The 15478-nt window shown below is 56.5% G+C and overlaps 1 protein-coding gene across 2 annotated transcripts in view; it reads right to left on the reverse strand.

The window, feature by feature from the left end:
- Positions 1-1044: 1044 nt before the first annotated feature.
- Tp73 (tumor protein p73) overlaps positions 1045-15478 on the reverse strand; it is a 46149-nt gene continuing 31715 nt past the window's right edge. Inside the window, exons 3-12 of one of the 2 annotated variants that reach the window (XM_051171899.1) lie at positions 10840-11026; positions 10220-10335; positions 6512-6621; positions 6168-6310; positions 5793-5881; positions 4875-5002; positions 4322-4470; positions 2905-3055; positions 2429-2522; positions 1045-1387 (exon numbers count right to left, since the gene is read on the reverse strand). In XM_051171899.1, coding sequence (XP_051027856.1) covers positions 1055-1387; positions 2429-2522; positions 2905-3055; positions 4322-4470; positions 4875-5002; positions 5793-5881; positions 6168-6310; positions 6512-6621; positions 10220-10335; positions 10840-11026 — 1500 coding nt within the window. In that variant the 3' untranslated portion in view covers positions 1045-1054. The remainder of the gene's footprint in view (positions 1388-2428; positions 2523-2904; positions 3056-4321; positions 4471-4874; positions 5003-5792; positions 5882-6167; positions 6311-6511; positions 6622-10219; positions 10336-10839; positions 11027-15478) is intronic. The other variant, XM_051171900.1, reaches the window with a different exon arrangement.

Raw genomic sequence — 15478 nt, forward strand, 5'->3', positions numbered from 1 at the left:
TCCTCAGAGCCTTGGCAGTGGTACCAGGCTTGGGCTTCATTGCAGCAGGGGTCCCTTTGTGGTCCTCCACTCCTGGCAGGAACTGCAGGAGTTCACAAAGTTTCTGGCATGCAGAGAGGGCCCTCTCTCAAGCCCACTCACCCCTTGGGGTGCCCCCCACCCCCGTTCCACCCCATGAGAATGAGAACAGGCTCTGAGCGCCCAGCACCTTCCCTCCTGCGCTGTGCTTTGTCTGAGTATCTTTCCCGTCCAACCATCCTGGCAGCAAGTGAAGACCCTTCCTGGCTTGGCACTCGTCTTTCCTAGACTTGCTGACAAGTACGTGCGGGAAAAGCCGGTAATGCGCCAGGCTGCTCTCAAAAAGGAACGGTGGGAAAATTAGAGGGGGGGAAAAAGCAAGCTGACCCACCAAGTAGAAAGAGTAACATTTTATCAAATATTGACAATTCAATTTTCAGCAGTCTCGGCCTCATGCTGTCCCTCTGCCTGCCCAGAGGAGTCCCTTAGAGGCAGCTGTGCCCAGCATTGTTTGGGGTGCTGGTTGGAGGCAGAGGCCAGAGGCTTCCTCTGCTCTGCTAGAGTCTCCCCCTGACCCCAGCAAACGAGCGTCTGACACGTTCTCATCAGGAGACACAGGGGAACCGCAGAAGGGTATACGTGAGGGACAGAGGATGTCTTTGGCTGCTCGCGGGAACCAGAAGACGGTGGAATACTTCACGGCAGAGGGTGAACGAGAGAAAGGTCTTGCTCCGTCCTGGAGGTGGCAGAGTCCTTAAGATAGAAGGGGCGTGGAGAATGCGTGCTTGCACACCCACCCACAAGGGGCAGCCCCCCACCTCAGCATTTGGCCTATAACCTGCCCATGTATAAATGTAAGCAGAGCAGTTCCAAAAGTTTCCTGGGGTGGGGGGCAGTTAGTCCATGAGCCACATTCCTTCAGAAATGGGCGACTGGCAGAAAGCCCTTGCTGCTTTCTGTGGGCGCAGCCGAGGGGGTCCCGCCTCCAAGGGCGGCTTCTCAGAGAGGATCGAGGGGGTGGGAGAAGGCACGCTCCTCAGTGGCTCTCTGTCTCCGTGAACTCCTCTTTGATGGATTGCTTACGAGACTTGCAGTCAGGCAGGTCAAAGCCAAAGTCCGCCCACTCGTCTGGGCCGGCCACGCCGGGGCCTCCGCGGTTGGGGATCGTGATGGTATGGCGCACACGGAAATGCACGGCTTCCATGACCCTCTGCCGCTGCAGCTCGCCGGAGCCACCGATGGAGATGGTGGCTGCGTTGCTGCTGGCGCGCAGCAGCGGCTGACCACAGTCATGGCTCTGCTTCAGGTCCTGCAGGCCCCTCCAGATGGTCATACGGTACTGGTCAGGGATCTTCAGGGCCCCAAGGTCCTGCAAGAGCCATGGCCGCCTCGGGGTTACAAAAGAGAAGCTACTGGTTTGTGTGTCCCCTGTACCAGGGAAGGCCTAGCAAGGAAGTCTCTGTCTTGAGGGGGGGAGGGGCAACCAACTTATTCGAACAGGACACTATGTGTGGCAGCGTCAGGGTCACCTGTGCAGCACATAGTGTCTAGCCACATATTTTTGTAGGGCCACTGAATATGTGTGTGGGTGCTGGAGGAGACGGGGAGGAGGGCCCTCTGTGAGGCCGCATGCAGCCTGGGACCTGGTCACAGTGAGGACAGACGGAGGCCTGGGAGCGCACCCGCGTCCCAGCCTCGGGCTGCCCCTTGACAGCCGTTAGTTGACATCTGCTCCACCTCACCCTTTTGGTTCAAGTACTAGTGACACAAGGGTCGCTGGGTGACTCGAGGTAAGGAGGAGCTGGTCAGTGCTCACCCAGATGCAGGGTGTTGGGCACTGGCCCCACTGCCTCTGACGCACATCTTTGTGTCCGGCCTGTGTCCTTAGGCAGGGGACAGATATGGACTGGCCTCTCACTCTAACTGGCCTGGGTGAGAGTCTAGGAAATAGTTATAGGAGAGGACGGGAGGTACTGAGCTGACACGCCCTGGGCCCCCAAGGCTGTGTCTCATGGACCAGCCAAGGCTGACCGTGTTGCTAGGCCATCATGGGATGTCAGGGCTTCGGCCTTGGTGTCCGGAAGCTTTCTGTCCCACATTCAACCCAGAATGCTCTGTGCCTTATGTGCCTTATGTTCTTTTTAGGCCTGTTCCCCCCTAGCCCCTGTACATATTAACATATTAACAATCGAGTCCTAAAAACAGCCCGGCCTAAGAAATCACCAGGGCACCAGGAGCCTCCAGGTCACCCCTGGACACCGGCACACGTGTCCACCCAGCCTCAGTCATGTCACCTGAGCCTGCTGACTTCAGAGCAGAGCTTGTGGGAAAGGCACTGGAATTGCCCCCAGCTACCCGCCCTCTGCCTCGGGCCAGGCTCCACCCCTTTGGGGAAGACCCGCCCTTTTACCTCTATGGTGAGGTTCTGCAGGTGGTAGATGCTCTGCAAACCTTGGGAGGTGAAACATTCGATGCAGTTTGGACATCCCAATCCTGTTAAGAAACTGCAGAGAGAATTTGAGAAGATGGTATTAACTTGTGATGCTGGGCTGTGTTGTTCAGGCCGCACAGGGATTGCCTGTTACGATGAGCAAAGCCTCTGGTTCCTCAGGCAGGTGTGGCCAGGCAGCAGTGTCTCAGCCCAGGAGTCCTGGCTCAAAGACCCTTCTCTCCGAGGTCCTTTCCCATTACCTGCTGACAGAGCTAGGGCTCATCCTATGACACAAAGCATCTTAGCCTGCCCTCCCATAGGCCAGCCACGCAGTTAAAACACAGAGTAAATTAGAGTGCAAGGCAGCTCCCTCCAGAAGGAACTACACAGTGTGTGTGTGTGGGGGGGAGGGGGAGTGTGCAACCCAAATCCAGGTCCCGCCGCAGCCCACGCACCTGACGAGGCTGGGGTCCGCATGGTAGGGGGGTGGCGGGGTGCAATGGGATCCCGAAACCATGGTCTGGGAGCTGTGGCTGCCATTCATTTCGCCGTTGGCTGGCATGCTGTGGCTGTGGCTGTGGCTGTGGCTGTTGAGCATCCCGGAACCTGGGCAAAAGAGTGGGTCAAGGAATCTGAGTGCAAGCCCCACACCCAGTGGGAGGTGTCCCAGGCTGTGGTCCAGCCTGGCAGTGCGACATCATCACCCTGTAAGTAAGAGGCTGAGCAAGGGCTGAGCCCTTGGGCACAACTCTTTCCCCCAAGAGGTAGCAGTGGAAAGTGGCTGTGTGCAGGGCACACAGTTTGAATGAGCCAGGGATCAGCACATGGCACTAGAGGGCCACCAGGTTCCGGGCCCATATTTGGGATGCATCTGGGAGTGTTGCTCAGTGTCACAAGTGTCTCCATCAGTGCCCACACAGAGACCTTTCAGAGGAGACCCATCCTCTGCTCTGCCCAGCTGCCTCCCCCTCCTCCCAATGAGGTCTCTCGTCCTGTAATCCTTGAACTGAGGGGACCCTGCTGTTGCCATTTTGCTGATGGGGAAACTGAGGCTGAGTGATGTTAGGGATCGTCTTCAAGATCCGGTGGCTATCAGGAGAGTGGACAGGCACGTGTCCTTTTTTTTTTTTTTTTTTTTTTTCCAAGACAGGGTCTCTCTGTGTAGCCCTGGCTGTCCTGAACTCACTTTGTAGACCAGGCTGGCCTTGAACTCACAGCGATCTGCCTGCCTCTGCCTAACAAGAGCTGGGATTAAAGGCGTGCGCCACCACGCCCGGCTCAGGCATGTGTTCTTTTTTTTTTTTTTTTTTCCAAGACAGGGTTTCTCTGTGTAGCCCTGGCTGTCCTGAACTCACTTTGTAGACCAGGCTGGCCTTGAACTCACAGTGATCTGCCTGCCTCTGCCTAACAAGAGCTGGGATTAAAGGCGTGCGCCACCACGCCCGGCTCAGGCATGTGTTCTTAAGCACCTCTGCCATCCCTCAGACACAGAACTCCTGGGATTGGGGTGAACACAGCCAACATCCTCAAAGCCATTGCCTTCTTCCGGGCTGGAGCTGCAGGGAAAGGCAGCCATCAAGAGTTGCCCCCCAGGGGCTTGAGAGATGGCTCAGAGGCTAAGGGCACTGACTGCTTCTCCAGAGGTCCTAAGTTCAATTTCCAGCAACCACACGGTGGCTTACAGCCATCTGTAATGTGATCTGGTGCCCTCTTCTGGCCTGTCTGAGTATGTGCAGCCAGAGCACTGTACACATAATAAATAAATAAATCTTTAAAAGAGTCGCCCCCCCCAACAGTCCTTGGTAAATCCAACCAGGCCCTCGCTTGGGTCTCTGCAGCCCACACGAAGCCTCTACTACCCCAGGAACTTACCCATGGGACCCAGGTTGGGCCCAGCGGCTGAGCTGTGCGGGGGAGGCTGGCCTACCAGCTGGTTGACGGAGGGCAGTTTGTTGACGCCACCGTGTACCTTGTTCATTGGGGAGAGGACAGGCCCGTAGGATGGAGGCTGCAGGTGACTCCTGCTTGGAAAGCAACAGTGCGCACTCACAAGAGGCAAAAGCAACTCCCCCCTTCACCTGGCACCTCCATGGACTCCCCAGGAACCAGGCAGATGAAGACCCTGCCTCTCAGAGAGCTACCAGGAAGGCTGACACCCCACCAGCCTCAGCAACTCCAGCCCTGCCCCCCTGCCCCTTCCCCATCCAGATTTCCAAGGCCTGTGGGAGGCAGAGGTGGGGCCCTCAGACGCTAGGGCAGGTTAAGTCCCAGAAGGCTTCCTGGAAGAGACGGTGCCTGATGAACACCGAGCCGCTGTGGTCCTACTGTCCGGCCCAGTGCGCCATACCTCCTGTGCTCCTAGCCTTCTCCCCGCTGGGTCAGAGTATCCCCAGTTTCTTCCCCCAGTCGGTGGGGGTTCACTCACGGCCTCTGTAGGAGCTGCTGTTGCTGCTGCTGTCTGTAGGAGTCCACCAGAGGCTGTGGCACAAGTTCCATCAATTCGAGGCTCTCCTTGACTTTCATCAAGATCTCGAAGTTCTCCCGGCCTCGCACCTGAGCACAGAGAGGCGGACCCTCTGCCCAGGTGCCGGGAGACCCCATTGGCCCTAAACCCCTGGTGGTAGGGGGCACAGCCAAAGCCTTAGGCAAAGTGTTGCTCTTCTCTGAGCTCCCTGGTACCCCAATGCTCAGGATACCCTGACTTTCCTCTTTCCAGGGGCAAGTCTAGGAAGTGGGTCCCTGGAAGTTCAGAAAGCATGACTAGCTAAGAGGCTCTTCTCACCCTCCCACTCAGCACATATAGGACTTAAAGCAGGATGCGCTCTCAAGGAAACAGGAAGCATTCTTTCAGAGTACAGCATGACCTCCCCACCATCCAGTGTTCGGCAAACCATGTAAACACAGGCTATACCCTATAGGCTCACGGATTCCTACTGAATCTCCACCGTGGGGGAGGGGGAGTCCCCATTATAAAGACCACCCTTGGGTCTCCTTGCTGCAAAGCTAACCTGGGCAGCACGTTCACACTCGCTGAGTTCAGGCCCTGCAAGGTCTGACTCCGAACAGAGCCTCCTTCACCCCAACTTTCCTTGGACCCACAGTCTCGATCCTCAGGTGCCAGGATGCTACCCTTGCCCGTCTCTTGTGGCATCGGGAATCCCCCAGCCTGGGCTCTCGGGTGATGGCAGCCAATAGGCCTTGTCCCCTCAGCCCACTCACATGCATGTAGAACATGTCCTCGCCCACTCACATGCATGTAGAACATGTCCTCGCCCACTCACATGCATGTAGAACATGTCCTCGCCCACTCACATACATGTAGAACATGTCCTCGCCTACTCACATGCATGTAGAACATGTCCTCATCCCCGTGTCGCCTCTTCTTCACATTGGTACCCAGGGCCGGGATGGCAGGGGGGCTCTGCTTGAATGCTGGAGGGCAGGTCAGGGAAGATACATGAGCCGGTGGCGGTGAGCAAGGGCTGAGGTGGCCAGGGTCCCGCATGGCCGTAGCCTCAGAGCACAGAGACAAGTGAGATGTCTTGGGTTGCACTTGCCCAGTTCAGCCAGAGAAGCTTCCAGGCCTAGGCCATTCAGACCCAGGTCCATCCCCTGGATGTGGGGGTATGCTTGGTGCCCTTCTGGGGTGGCACTCCTGCTCACACCCAGTGTATCCAACTCCATCCCAAGGGATGCCCTGGCCCAGAGCCCCACTCACCACGCTTACTGGCAGCCCCATTCTTTGTGGCACTCTCACTCAGGGCCTGCTGCTCTCGGTAGTGGTCTTCATCGGCTTTGCGGTCACGGCCAGGACAGGCACAGATGCGGCCCTCGAAAGACCGGCGGCCCAGTACCTGTCCACTGTTGGGTGGGCACAGCATGACTGTGAGCTTGAGGGACCACTCCTCACCCTGTCTACCTCCTGCAGACCTCGCAGGACTGGCCTTGAAGCCCTCTGAGGGGAGCAAGCCCTCCCTGTATCCATGCCTGCCCTCCCTCCACTCCACAGTGCTGGTCCCAAGCCCCTGCCCCACCTCTACCATCCTGTCACCGCAGACTCACTCCCGGGTCTCCAGGGTGATGATGACGAGGATGGGCCTCCGGTTCATGCCCCCCACGCAGCTGCTGTTACACATGAAGTTGTACAGGATGGTGGTGAATTCTGTCCCCACCTGTCCACAGGGGAGGCAGGGGGAGGGCTCAGCATCAGCACACAGGGCCCAACTCCTAGACGAAGGACTTCCAGTGGCCACATCTGGCCCTGGTTCTGGGTGGGCATAGGGGTGTCCTACAATCATTCTTTGTCATCTACCCATCTATCCACCCAACCGCCCACCTCTATTACTCCTGTCTATGTACTCATCCATCCACGTTGCCACTTACCCACCTGCCATCCATCAAGCCATTTATCCATCCATCCATCCTCCCATCTATCCATCCATCATCCCATCCATCCATCTATCCATCCTCCCATCCATCCATCCATCCATCCATCCATCCAGCCTCCTATCTATCCATCCATCCATCCTCCCATCCATCCATCCATCCTCCCATCTACCTATCCATCCATCCTTCCATCCATCATCCCATCCATCCATCCATCCTCCCATCTATCCATCCATCATCCCATCCATCCATCTATCCATCCTCCCATCCATCCATCCATCCATCCATCCAGCCTCCTATCTATCCATCCATCCATCCTCCCATCCATCCATCCATCCTCCCATCTACCTATCCATCCATCCTTCCATCCATCCTCCCATCCATCATCCATCCTCCCATCTATCCACCCATCCATCCATCCTCCCATCTATCCATCCATCCTCCCATCTATCCATCCTTCCATCCATCCATCCATCATCCCATCCATCCATCTATCCATCCTCCCATCCATCCATCCATCATCCCATCCATCCATCCTTCCATCCATCATCCCATCCATCCATCTATCCATCCTCCCATCCATCCATCCATCCATCCTCCTATCTATCCATCCATCCATCCTCCCATCCATCCATCCATCCTTCCATCTACCTATCCATCCATCCTTCCATCCATCATCCCATCCATCCATCCTCCCATCCATCCATCCATCCTCCCATCTATTCACCCATCCATCCATCCTCCCATCTATCCACCCATCCATCCAGCCTCCTATCTATCCATCCATCCTTCCATCTATATATCCATCATCCCATCCATCCATCTATCCATCCTCCCATCCATCCATCCATCCTCCCATCTACCCATCCATCCATCATCCCATCCATCCATCCTCCCATCCATCCTCCTACCCTCCCATCTACCCATCCATCCATCCTTCCATCCATCATCCCATCCATCCATCCTCCCATCCATCCTCCTATCCTCCCATCTACCCATCCATCCATCACCTATTTACATGCCTACCCACTCATCCACCTATCCATCCACCTACCAACCCACACACTCACTCACCCATCCATGCGTCTCTCTCTACCCGTTCATCTACCCCATTCACTTGCCTGCCAACCTCTCACCCATTTATCCACTCACCTACCTAGTCACTCATCCACACACGTATTCACTTGCTACCTATGTGTCCATGTGAACACCCACTTACATTCCTGCCCATCCCACCCCTCCTGCCCACCACCTGCTCACTTGCCTGACCACCCACCCACCCACCCATCTATACACTCGCTTGAGATTGCCTGCCCACCCACAGATCTATCTGTGCCCTCACAGCGCTCTGCTGGCTCTGGGTTCAGAGACTTCAGTCTTGGTTTCTGCTCTTAGGGGAAGCACAGAGTCTATGGTGTCACTGCCTCAAGTTGTCTCCCACAGCAGAGGTCAGACCTCAAGGCTGTGAGTGGGTGGGAGTGTGCAAGGGCCTGTGTGGTACGTGTGTAGCGCACACTGTGGGCTCAACTGAGCAGGATGAAAGGGAACCCACACTCAGGGTGGAGTTCCAAAGGTCTTGCTAGATCAGCCCTTCTTGGAACTTGCGACGGGCAGCCACTAGAGGGCAAGAGAATCCTACGTTGTCTGCAAGCCTGTGAGGGAGAGGCCTCCTCCGATGCTGGTGTGTGTCTGCCCACCCCTGGGACATAAGGAGCAGCCTCACAGGACCACAGCGCTTGTAGAGGATGGGGTGAGTCTCACACCAGCGCAGGGATGAGACCTGATTGTCTGCGGTCCTCCTCAGAGTCTCCAACCTGATACCACCTGCCATCATATCATCTCTGGGGGCGACTCCTCTCCACCTTAGCTCCGAGGTCATTTCAGATCTAGGACAGTGACCACACACCCTTCTGTGGTCTAGGGTGGACACCTGTCTCCTCAAGTCTCTCTTCGCTTGACTACTTTTTGTTTGTTTTGTTTGAGACAGGGTTTCTCTGTATGTAGTCTTGGCTGTCCTGGACTCATTTTGTAGACCAGGCTGGTCTTGAACTCACAGACATCTGCCTGCCTCTGCCTCCCGAGTGCTGGGATTAAAGGTGTGCACCACCACTTTTGGCTCACTTGGCTGCTTTTTGCAACCCCCACCTCCTTCCGGTCTGTGCCCTTTGCCTCCAGCCTGAGCCTCTATATCCGCCCTATGCCTCATATCTAGCCTGTGATGCTCACCTCGACTTGCAGCCCACTTCCAAGGCTCTGCACACAGGCCCTCTGAAGACTCGCCCCTCACTCCAGGCTTCCCTACTCTCCTGAGCCTGCATCCTATGGCTCCAGTCCCCCGCAGTCACCTCTCATGATCCCCCAGCCTGGTCTAGGATCTCTTTCATGGTCCCTAGCTCCGAGCACGGGGTTCCATATGCTCTACCCACCACCCCATGCTTGCTGGCTTGGTTTGGTCCCTGCTGGTGGAGTCTGAGATGCCCGGGAGCTCTTTCTCACTCCCGTGTCTAGGAGGCTGTACTGACATTGTGAGAAACAGGCAAGAATATTTGACTTTCCTGGGAGGGTAGGGCTGAAAGCTTGGAGGTCATGTAACCATTCCTCGATGTATAGCTGAGAGGACACGGGGACACACACACACACACACACACAGATACACACGAACACACACACAGACACACACACACACAGATACACACGAACACACACACAGAACAGACACACACACAGACACACATACAGAGACACACACACAAACACACACAGACAGATATATACACACACACATACAGACACACACAAACACAAACACAGACAGATACACACACAGATACACACACACAAACACAAACACACACAGATACACACGAACACACACACAGACACACATACAGAGACACACACACAGACACACACAGACAGATATACACACAGACACACACACACACAGATACACACGAACACACACACAGACACACATACAGAGACACACACACAAACACAAACACACACAGACAGATATACACACAGACACACACATACAAACACACACAAACACAAACACAGACAGATACACACACAGATACACACACACAAACACACACACATAAACGCACACATACACACACACACACAAACACACACAGATACACACACAGATACATACACAGACACACACACACAAACGCACACATACACACACACACACACACACACACACGAGACTGAAGCTGGACAGAGCCCAGGCCTGAGGGTCAGCGCATGTATGCAGTCACACATGGACTGCCAGGGAAAGGCCCTGAGAAGTATACTGGGTTCAGAGCAATGTCCCAGGGAACCCCCATCCTGTAAGATTGGCTTTGTACCCCAGTCTGGCCCCTGGCCTACCTGTGGGGGTTCATAGGGCACAACCACACTCTGCCTGCCGGTGACAGGGTCATCCACATACTGGGAGAGGTTGTTGCCTTCCACACGGATGAGATGGCTAGCCGGGGCAGACTGTCCTGCCAGGAGGGGACACAGCTTTAGAGAGAGGCCCAGCCTCCCTCCTGTCACCCCTGTACAAGGTGCATGGCACCTGAGACCATGGGGCTTGTCCCTGTGAGAGTCCCAGGCAAGGCTTGGAGCTGCGCAACCCTCATTCAGGTGGCCTTGAACCTGACACATGCTGTCCCCAGATCTTCTGACCCTGGGGGTGTCACAGCCTTCACCAGGAACACTGCGGGAGCACACTACAAGGCTCCCACGGTCAGCTGGCCCCTCTGACTTCTCCAGGGCTACACCCCTGTTGGAGCATCAGCCTCTTGGGTGAGGGATACTGCTCAGAATTCCTGGTGTGGGGAGTGCTGAGAGCACCAGCAGCCCACACAGGCTTGCATCTCTTGGGTCCGGTCGTGCTGCTGGCTGGGCAGCAGAGGTTGGGGCCTGCAGTGGGGGAAGGGCGCTCACCCCATCAAGCTGCAGAGGTTGGGGGGTCCCCCCCTCAGTGGGGGTGGGAGGGCGCTCACCTTCATTGAAGTCCCTCCCAAGCTCGTGGTTGGGGCAGCGCTTGACGATGTCAGTCACGTGCTCGGCCTTCTTGTAGACAGGCATGGCCCGGATGGCCGTGCCCGGGGGCGGCGGTGTGGACACCTTGATCTGGATGGGGCACGTCTTGGCAATCTGACAATACAACTTCTTCAGGAGTGGGGAGTACTGGAGAGAGAGGGAAGTCCTGGGTTGGGGTCACAGCTCAGTTCTGTTCCGTTCCGTACGCTTGCCTGAGCTGGGCCCCTTCCACAAGACCCCTTTCCCAAGCATTCTGGTGGGGCCTGCTCCTGGATGCTTCTGGCACCTTTTTTTCAGGATATAAAAATGGGCAGGCCTGCTGCCCTCTCCGCAACTGCTTGGTGATTTACGCCTGCGTCTCAAAGGCTGCAAGTGGTGGGCCATTGGCTAAGGACAGCAAAGGGCGAGAGTGTCGTGGGGAGGGAAGTGGGACTCAATCCTAGTCTTGTCCTCCCAGCCTGGATCTTAGGCTGCAGAGGCAGATTTGCAGGCTGGACCTGGACTGACAAGCTCATTACTGCATTCCTCTGCCTTGCACAGAGAAGCGCTTGGCAGATGGACTGTTTGCCCTTCCACCCTTACCCTCCCCGGTGGAGAACTCTCTGGACCAGCAAGGCCTTACACGTTGACCAGTCACCAGCACTGTTCTACCACAGGAAGGTGCTGGGTCCAGGCAGCCAAGCTCTGCAGCTGTGCGAGGCCCAGTCTCCCCATCCTGGAACCTGATTGCACCCGAGGTCATGCCAGGGCAGCCCTGGGGACAAGGGGATGCTACCATCCCTCCAACATCCATGCTCCGTGGCCCGGGTCAGCCATCGAAGGATTGTACTGACCCTGCTGAAGCCACTGCAGTCATGTCTGTTTATTTACAGGCTAGCTGACCCTCCACTCTGGCTCCTGAAACCCGTGGAGACTCCTCACCCCATCAGAATCATGAGTCAGACCACCCTGTAAAATGTTCCTCCATACTCCACTGTGACACTTGAGGCCAAAGATGGTGAGCTGTTTAGCAAAGCTGGAAAGGTCGGGCGGTACTCACACATCAAGTCTTTCCTTCACAGGGGACAGTGGAGGATCCTGACCCCCCCCCCCAACCCTATATATAGGCTTAAGGTTTCCCACGAGGGGCTTTGCAGGAATAGCATGTACCATAGGCAAAAGCCGAGACACGAAGTCGGGGGAGGCACCGTGAAGCAGCTTCCTTCCACCCTGTTTAGACAGACAGAGTCCCACTACAGGGACCCCAGAGAAGGTCTGAGGGGCTGTTTTGAAAAGCTGGGCGAGCCCTAACTGTGAGCGACTGAAGGAGCTAGCCCGTATCCTCACAGGACTGCTCAGGGCCACACCAGGGAGGCCAGTCTGACTCTCTGGGGGATAACCACTGGTGTCTGTGGGTTCCCATCCTTACATTCTGGAGGAGGAGCCACAGCCCGTCCCCAGGATACATGGACTGTGCGACTTGGGCAGGGTGCACCTGCCCTCTGCAGATCCACTGGGCTCCAGTTTATCCCCACCCCCATCCCACGTTCCACCCCCACCCCCTACTCCCCTCCACCCGCCAACTCCCCTCTACCCCCCCACTCCCCTCCACCCCCGTCAAGCTGGCACGCCGCAGCCCCGCCTCCATCTGTGCAGGATGTACGGGCCTAGAGTAGCAGAGGTGTCTGTGCTAGCAGCCTGGGCAGATAGAGGATGCAGGATGGGCGGGCAGAAGGCAAGTTACTAAGTTTCGCTGAGCCGCGGGTATGCCTTATAGGCATCCCCCTAGAAGGCAGGCAGATAGGCAACTCCACCTCCCCCACCCCCACCTCCCACCCCACCCCTCTTCTTCATCAGCAACCAGCAGCTGCTGGGGTTGTACAGCTGGTAATTGGTAGAGGCATACCAAGTCATTGCTTACTGTGGCCTTCCTAGGAAAGTCACTGGGGTGACATGAAGTTCACAGCTGAGGATCCCCAAGCACTAAGTAAATTCATACACAGTGCCAGACAAACACTTGGTACCGGTGGAGTGCCCAGGCTTCTTGCCTGTTCACATAGGAAGGCTTCCCACAAGTCCCAGGCTCAGACAATTGCATGTGGCCTCCTATGGGGCATAGGCAACCTAGCCAGCCCTGAGCTCTGAATGACTCAACCAAGGCAGCTTCCTGGTAAAACCGAGAGGTCCAAACACCATCAGGCGTCTGCTGAGTGTCCACTGCTTGTGGGGCCTAGCTGCTTAAAGAAAATTGGCTGGGAAGGGGATGAGAGGTGGACACTCCATGAAACAGGCCTCGCCTTCCACGGGGGTGGGGAGTTTGACACTAGGCTCAAATTCACCAGGGGCAGCGAAAGATTAGCCTCTGAAGTCTGGCCAGGGATGTAGGATGGATTGTCCCAAACACTGGACCACCTGCCAGGTTTGTCTGCCAGTGACTTATCACCAGACCCTCAGATGCCAGCTGTGTGGCAGAGTGCCAGCGAGGTCAGATGTCTCTTACTCTAGCATGGTTGTTCATTACCAGGTAAGGTAATTTGTGGGTTGGCACAGCTGACGGGGCTCATGGGCCTGGAGTCTCCTACGGTAGCCTTCCCAGAACTGACTACCCAGAGGTTCCTTCCTTCCTCTCCAGGGCTTTTAGCCCACGACCCGAGAAGAGGTCACAGACCCACCAGGACCATGAGCCAATATGGGCTGAGAGCAGGCGGGTGTGATGGTGCCCCAGGCCACATTCCTGGGAAACTCAAACATGTCTGGAGGGAAGGAGGGTGTGTCAGGCTCACCTCTGTGATCCTATCAGGATGGAGCCAGGCTCAGGGCACAGAGGCACCAGAGCTCCCCTCACCCACCCATTCCTGAGCAGCAGTGAGGCTGTGCCAGCCCCGCAGGTTACCTGCTCCCCATCACTGCTCTCTGAGGGCCTAGGATAATTGGCTACACCCTAAGTCAAGCACCGCCACTGCCAAGGTGTGGCCGGAGGCAGCTGAGGCCTGACCCTCCTGCTCAGAAGGTGGCTTTTGTGACCGCAGATGTCCTAGGACAAGGATGGGGTGGGACTGCTGCCCCCACGGCCTGGAGTGGGACCCTAGGGGATCTGGAGAAAGCGAGAGTAGCAGGGCTGGTGAGAGATGAGCCACGGATGCCCCACCCTGGGGAGGTGCTCAAGTGCCGGGAGCTGTCCCTGGTACCAACGCAGCAACCGCAGCATGTCCATCTCCACTCAGAGAGAGACTCTGTCACAGCGTGAAGTCAAGTCGTCTCTGACAGGGCAAGTCTCCCACGCAGTCAGTGTGGAGGGACAGCCCACGCCCACGAAGACACAAGAGGCCCCTCACCCTAGGGCGAGGCGAATGCCTCACCTTACTCGTGCAGCCAATGACCATGGGGCTTCGGGGCGCACACTGGCCGCAGGTTAAATCTGTGGTAGTCTGTTTTAGGCAGGGGAAGGGGGCAGTTTCAGGGAGAGATGCCCACAACTCCCTCAGAGGATCAGATGGTAAAAACAGAGCGGAGGGGGAGGAGACTCCAGAATACCCAGGTTCTGAGACCAGGAGGTGCCCGCGCTTGCTTCCTGAGTTTGCAGGGTCAATCCTCAAGGTCAGGCTCTGAAGAAGGGGCAGAAGGGCAGCTATCTCCGGAAAGTCACTCGGGGTGCTTCCTCCCTGCTGCCCTGCTCCTGCCTCTCCTTCCCTAGAACCGCTAGATGGATGTGTTTCAACAGATTCCGAGCTGATAAAATCTTATTTATCTTCGGCTGTTGACACAGCCCCGTCCAGACTTGCCTGCACGGATGCGCGTGTTCCGCGGGGCTTGCAGGAAATACTTTGCCCAAGCAGACGTCCCTCCTGCCGCGGCTCCTCTCCCGACCCCTCCTCCTGCCATCCCTCCTTCTTCCCCTCCCTCCCCCACCCCAGTCCAAAATGGGCCCTGGCCTGGCTGGAAGCCCCTAGCCTTGGCAGGGCTTGTGCAGGGTGGTGGGTGAGAGGGCGGGCAGGGGCGGGTGCCGCACAGGGCTGTTAATTTCCTCGCACCCGCTCCCGGCAGCTGGGTGCCCGGCGCAGGCAGGTTTGGGCAGGAGGACAGTGGGAAGGTGATAATAACTTGTCTGTCATTTTCCCCGGGACATGCAGCATCTTGCAAACCGCAAATACCGTTAACCAGTTTGGGTGAATCTGTTAGGACAGATTCTGAGAGAAAGGCTGTGGTGGGGGCCTTTTAAAAATACTTTTTTCATAGCCCACTTTTATACTCTGTGTGTGTGTGTGTGTGTGTGTGTGTGTGTGTGTGTGTGTGTGTGTGTGTGTGTTTTCTGGGGCTGTAGATCCCTCTGAGAATCAGCCCCAGGGTCTCAGGCTTTTACTCTTCCTAGGACAGATCCCCAGAGCACGGCATGGGTTCTGGTAGGCTGAGACTGATCTCTCATGTCTGCAGGAACCCAGGTCCACAGCCCCTGAGCTGTGGCTCCCCTCGCTGCTCCCCTTTCTCCTCAAGAAAGGGCCAGTTCAAAAGATGACCCAAGAGTCCCATCAGCCGGCAACAGGTTCTGGAGTGGCTGCTTTGTGGGCACATCCTGGCCTTGACTAGCACAGTTTACTACCATCATTGCTCGTTTGGGGAGCA

This window comes from Acomys russatus, chromosome 29, assembly GCF_903995435.1.
Source record: "Acomys russatus chromosome 29, mAcoRus1.1, whole genome shotgun sequence".
Classification (NCBI taxonomy): Eukaryota; Metazoa; Chordata; class Mammalia; order Rodentia; family Muridae; genus Acomys; species Acomys russatus.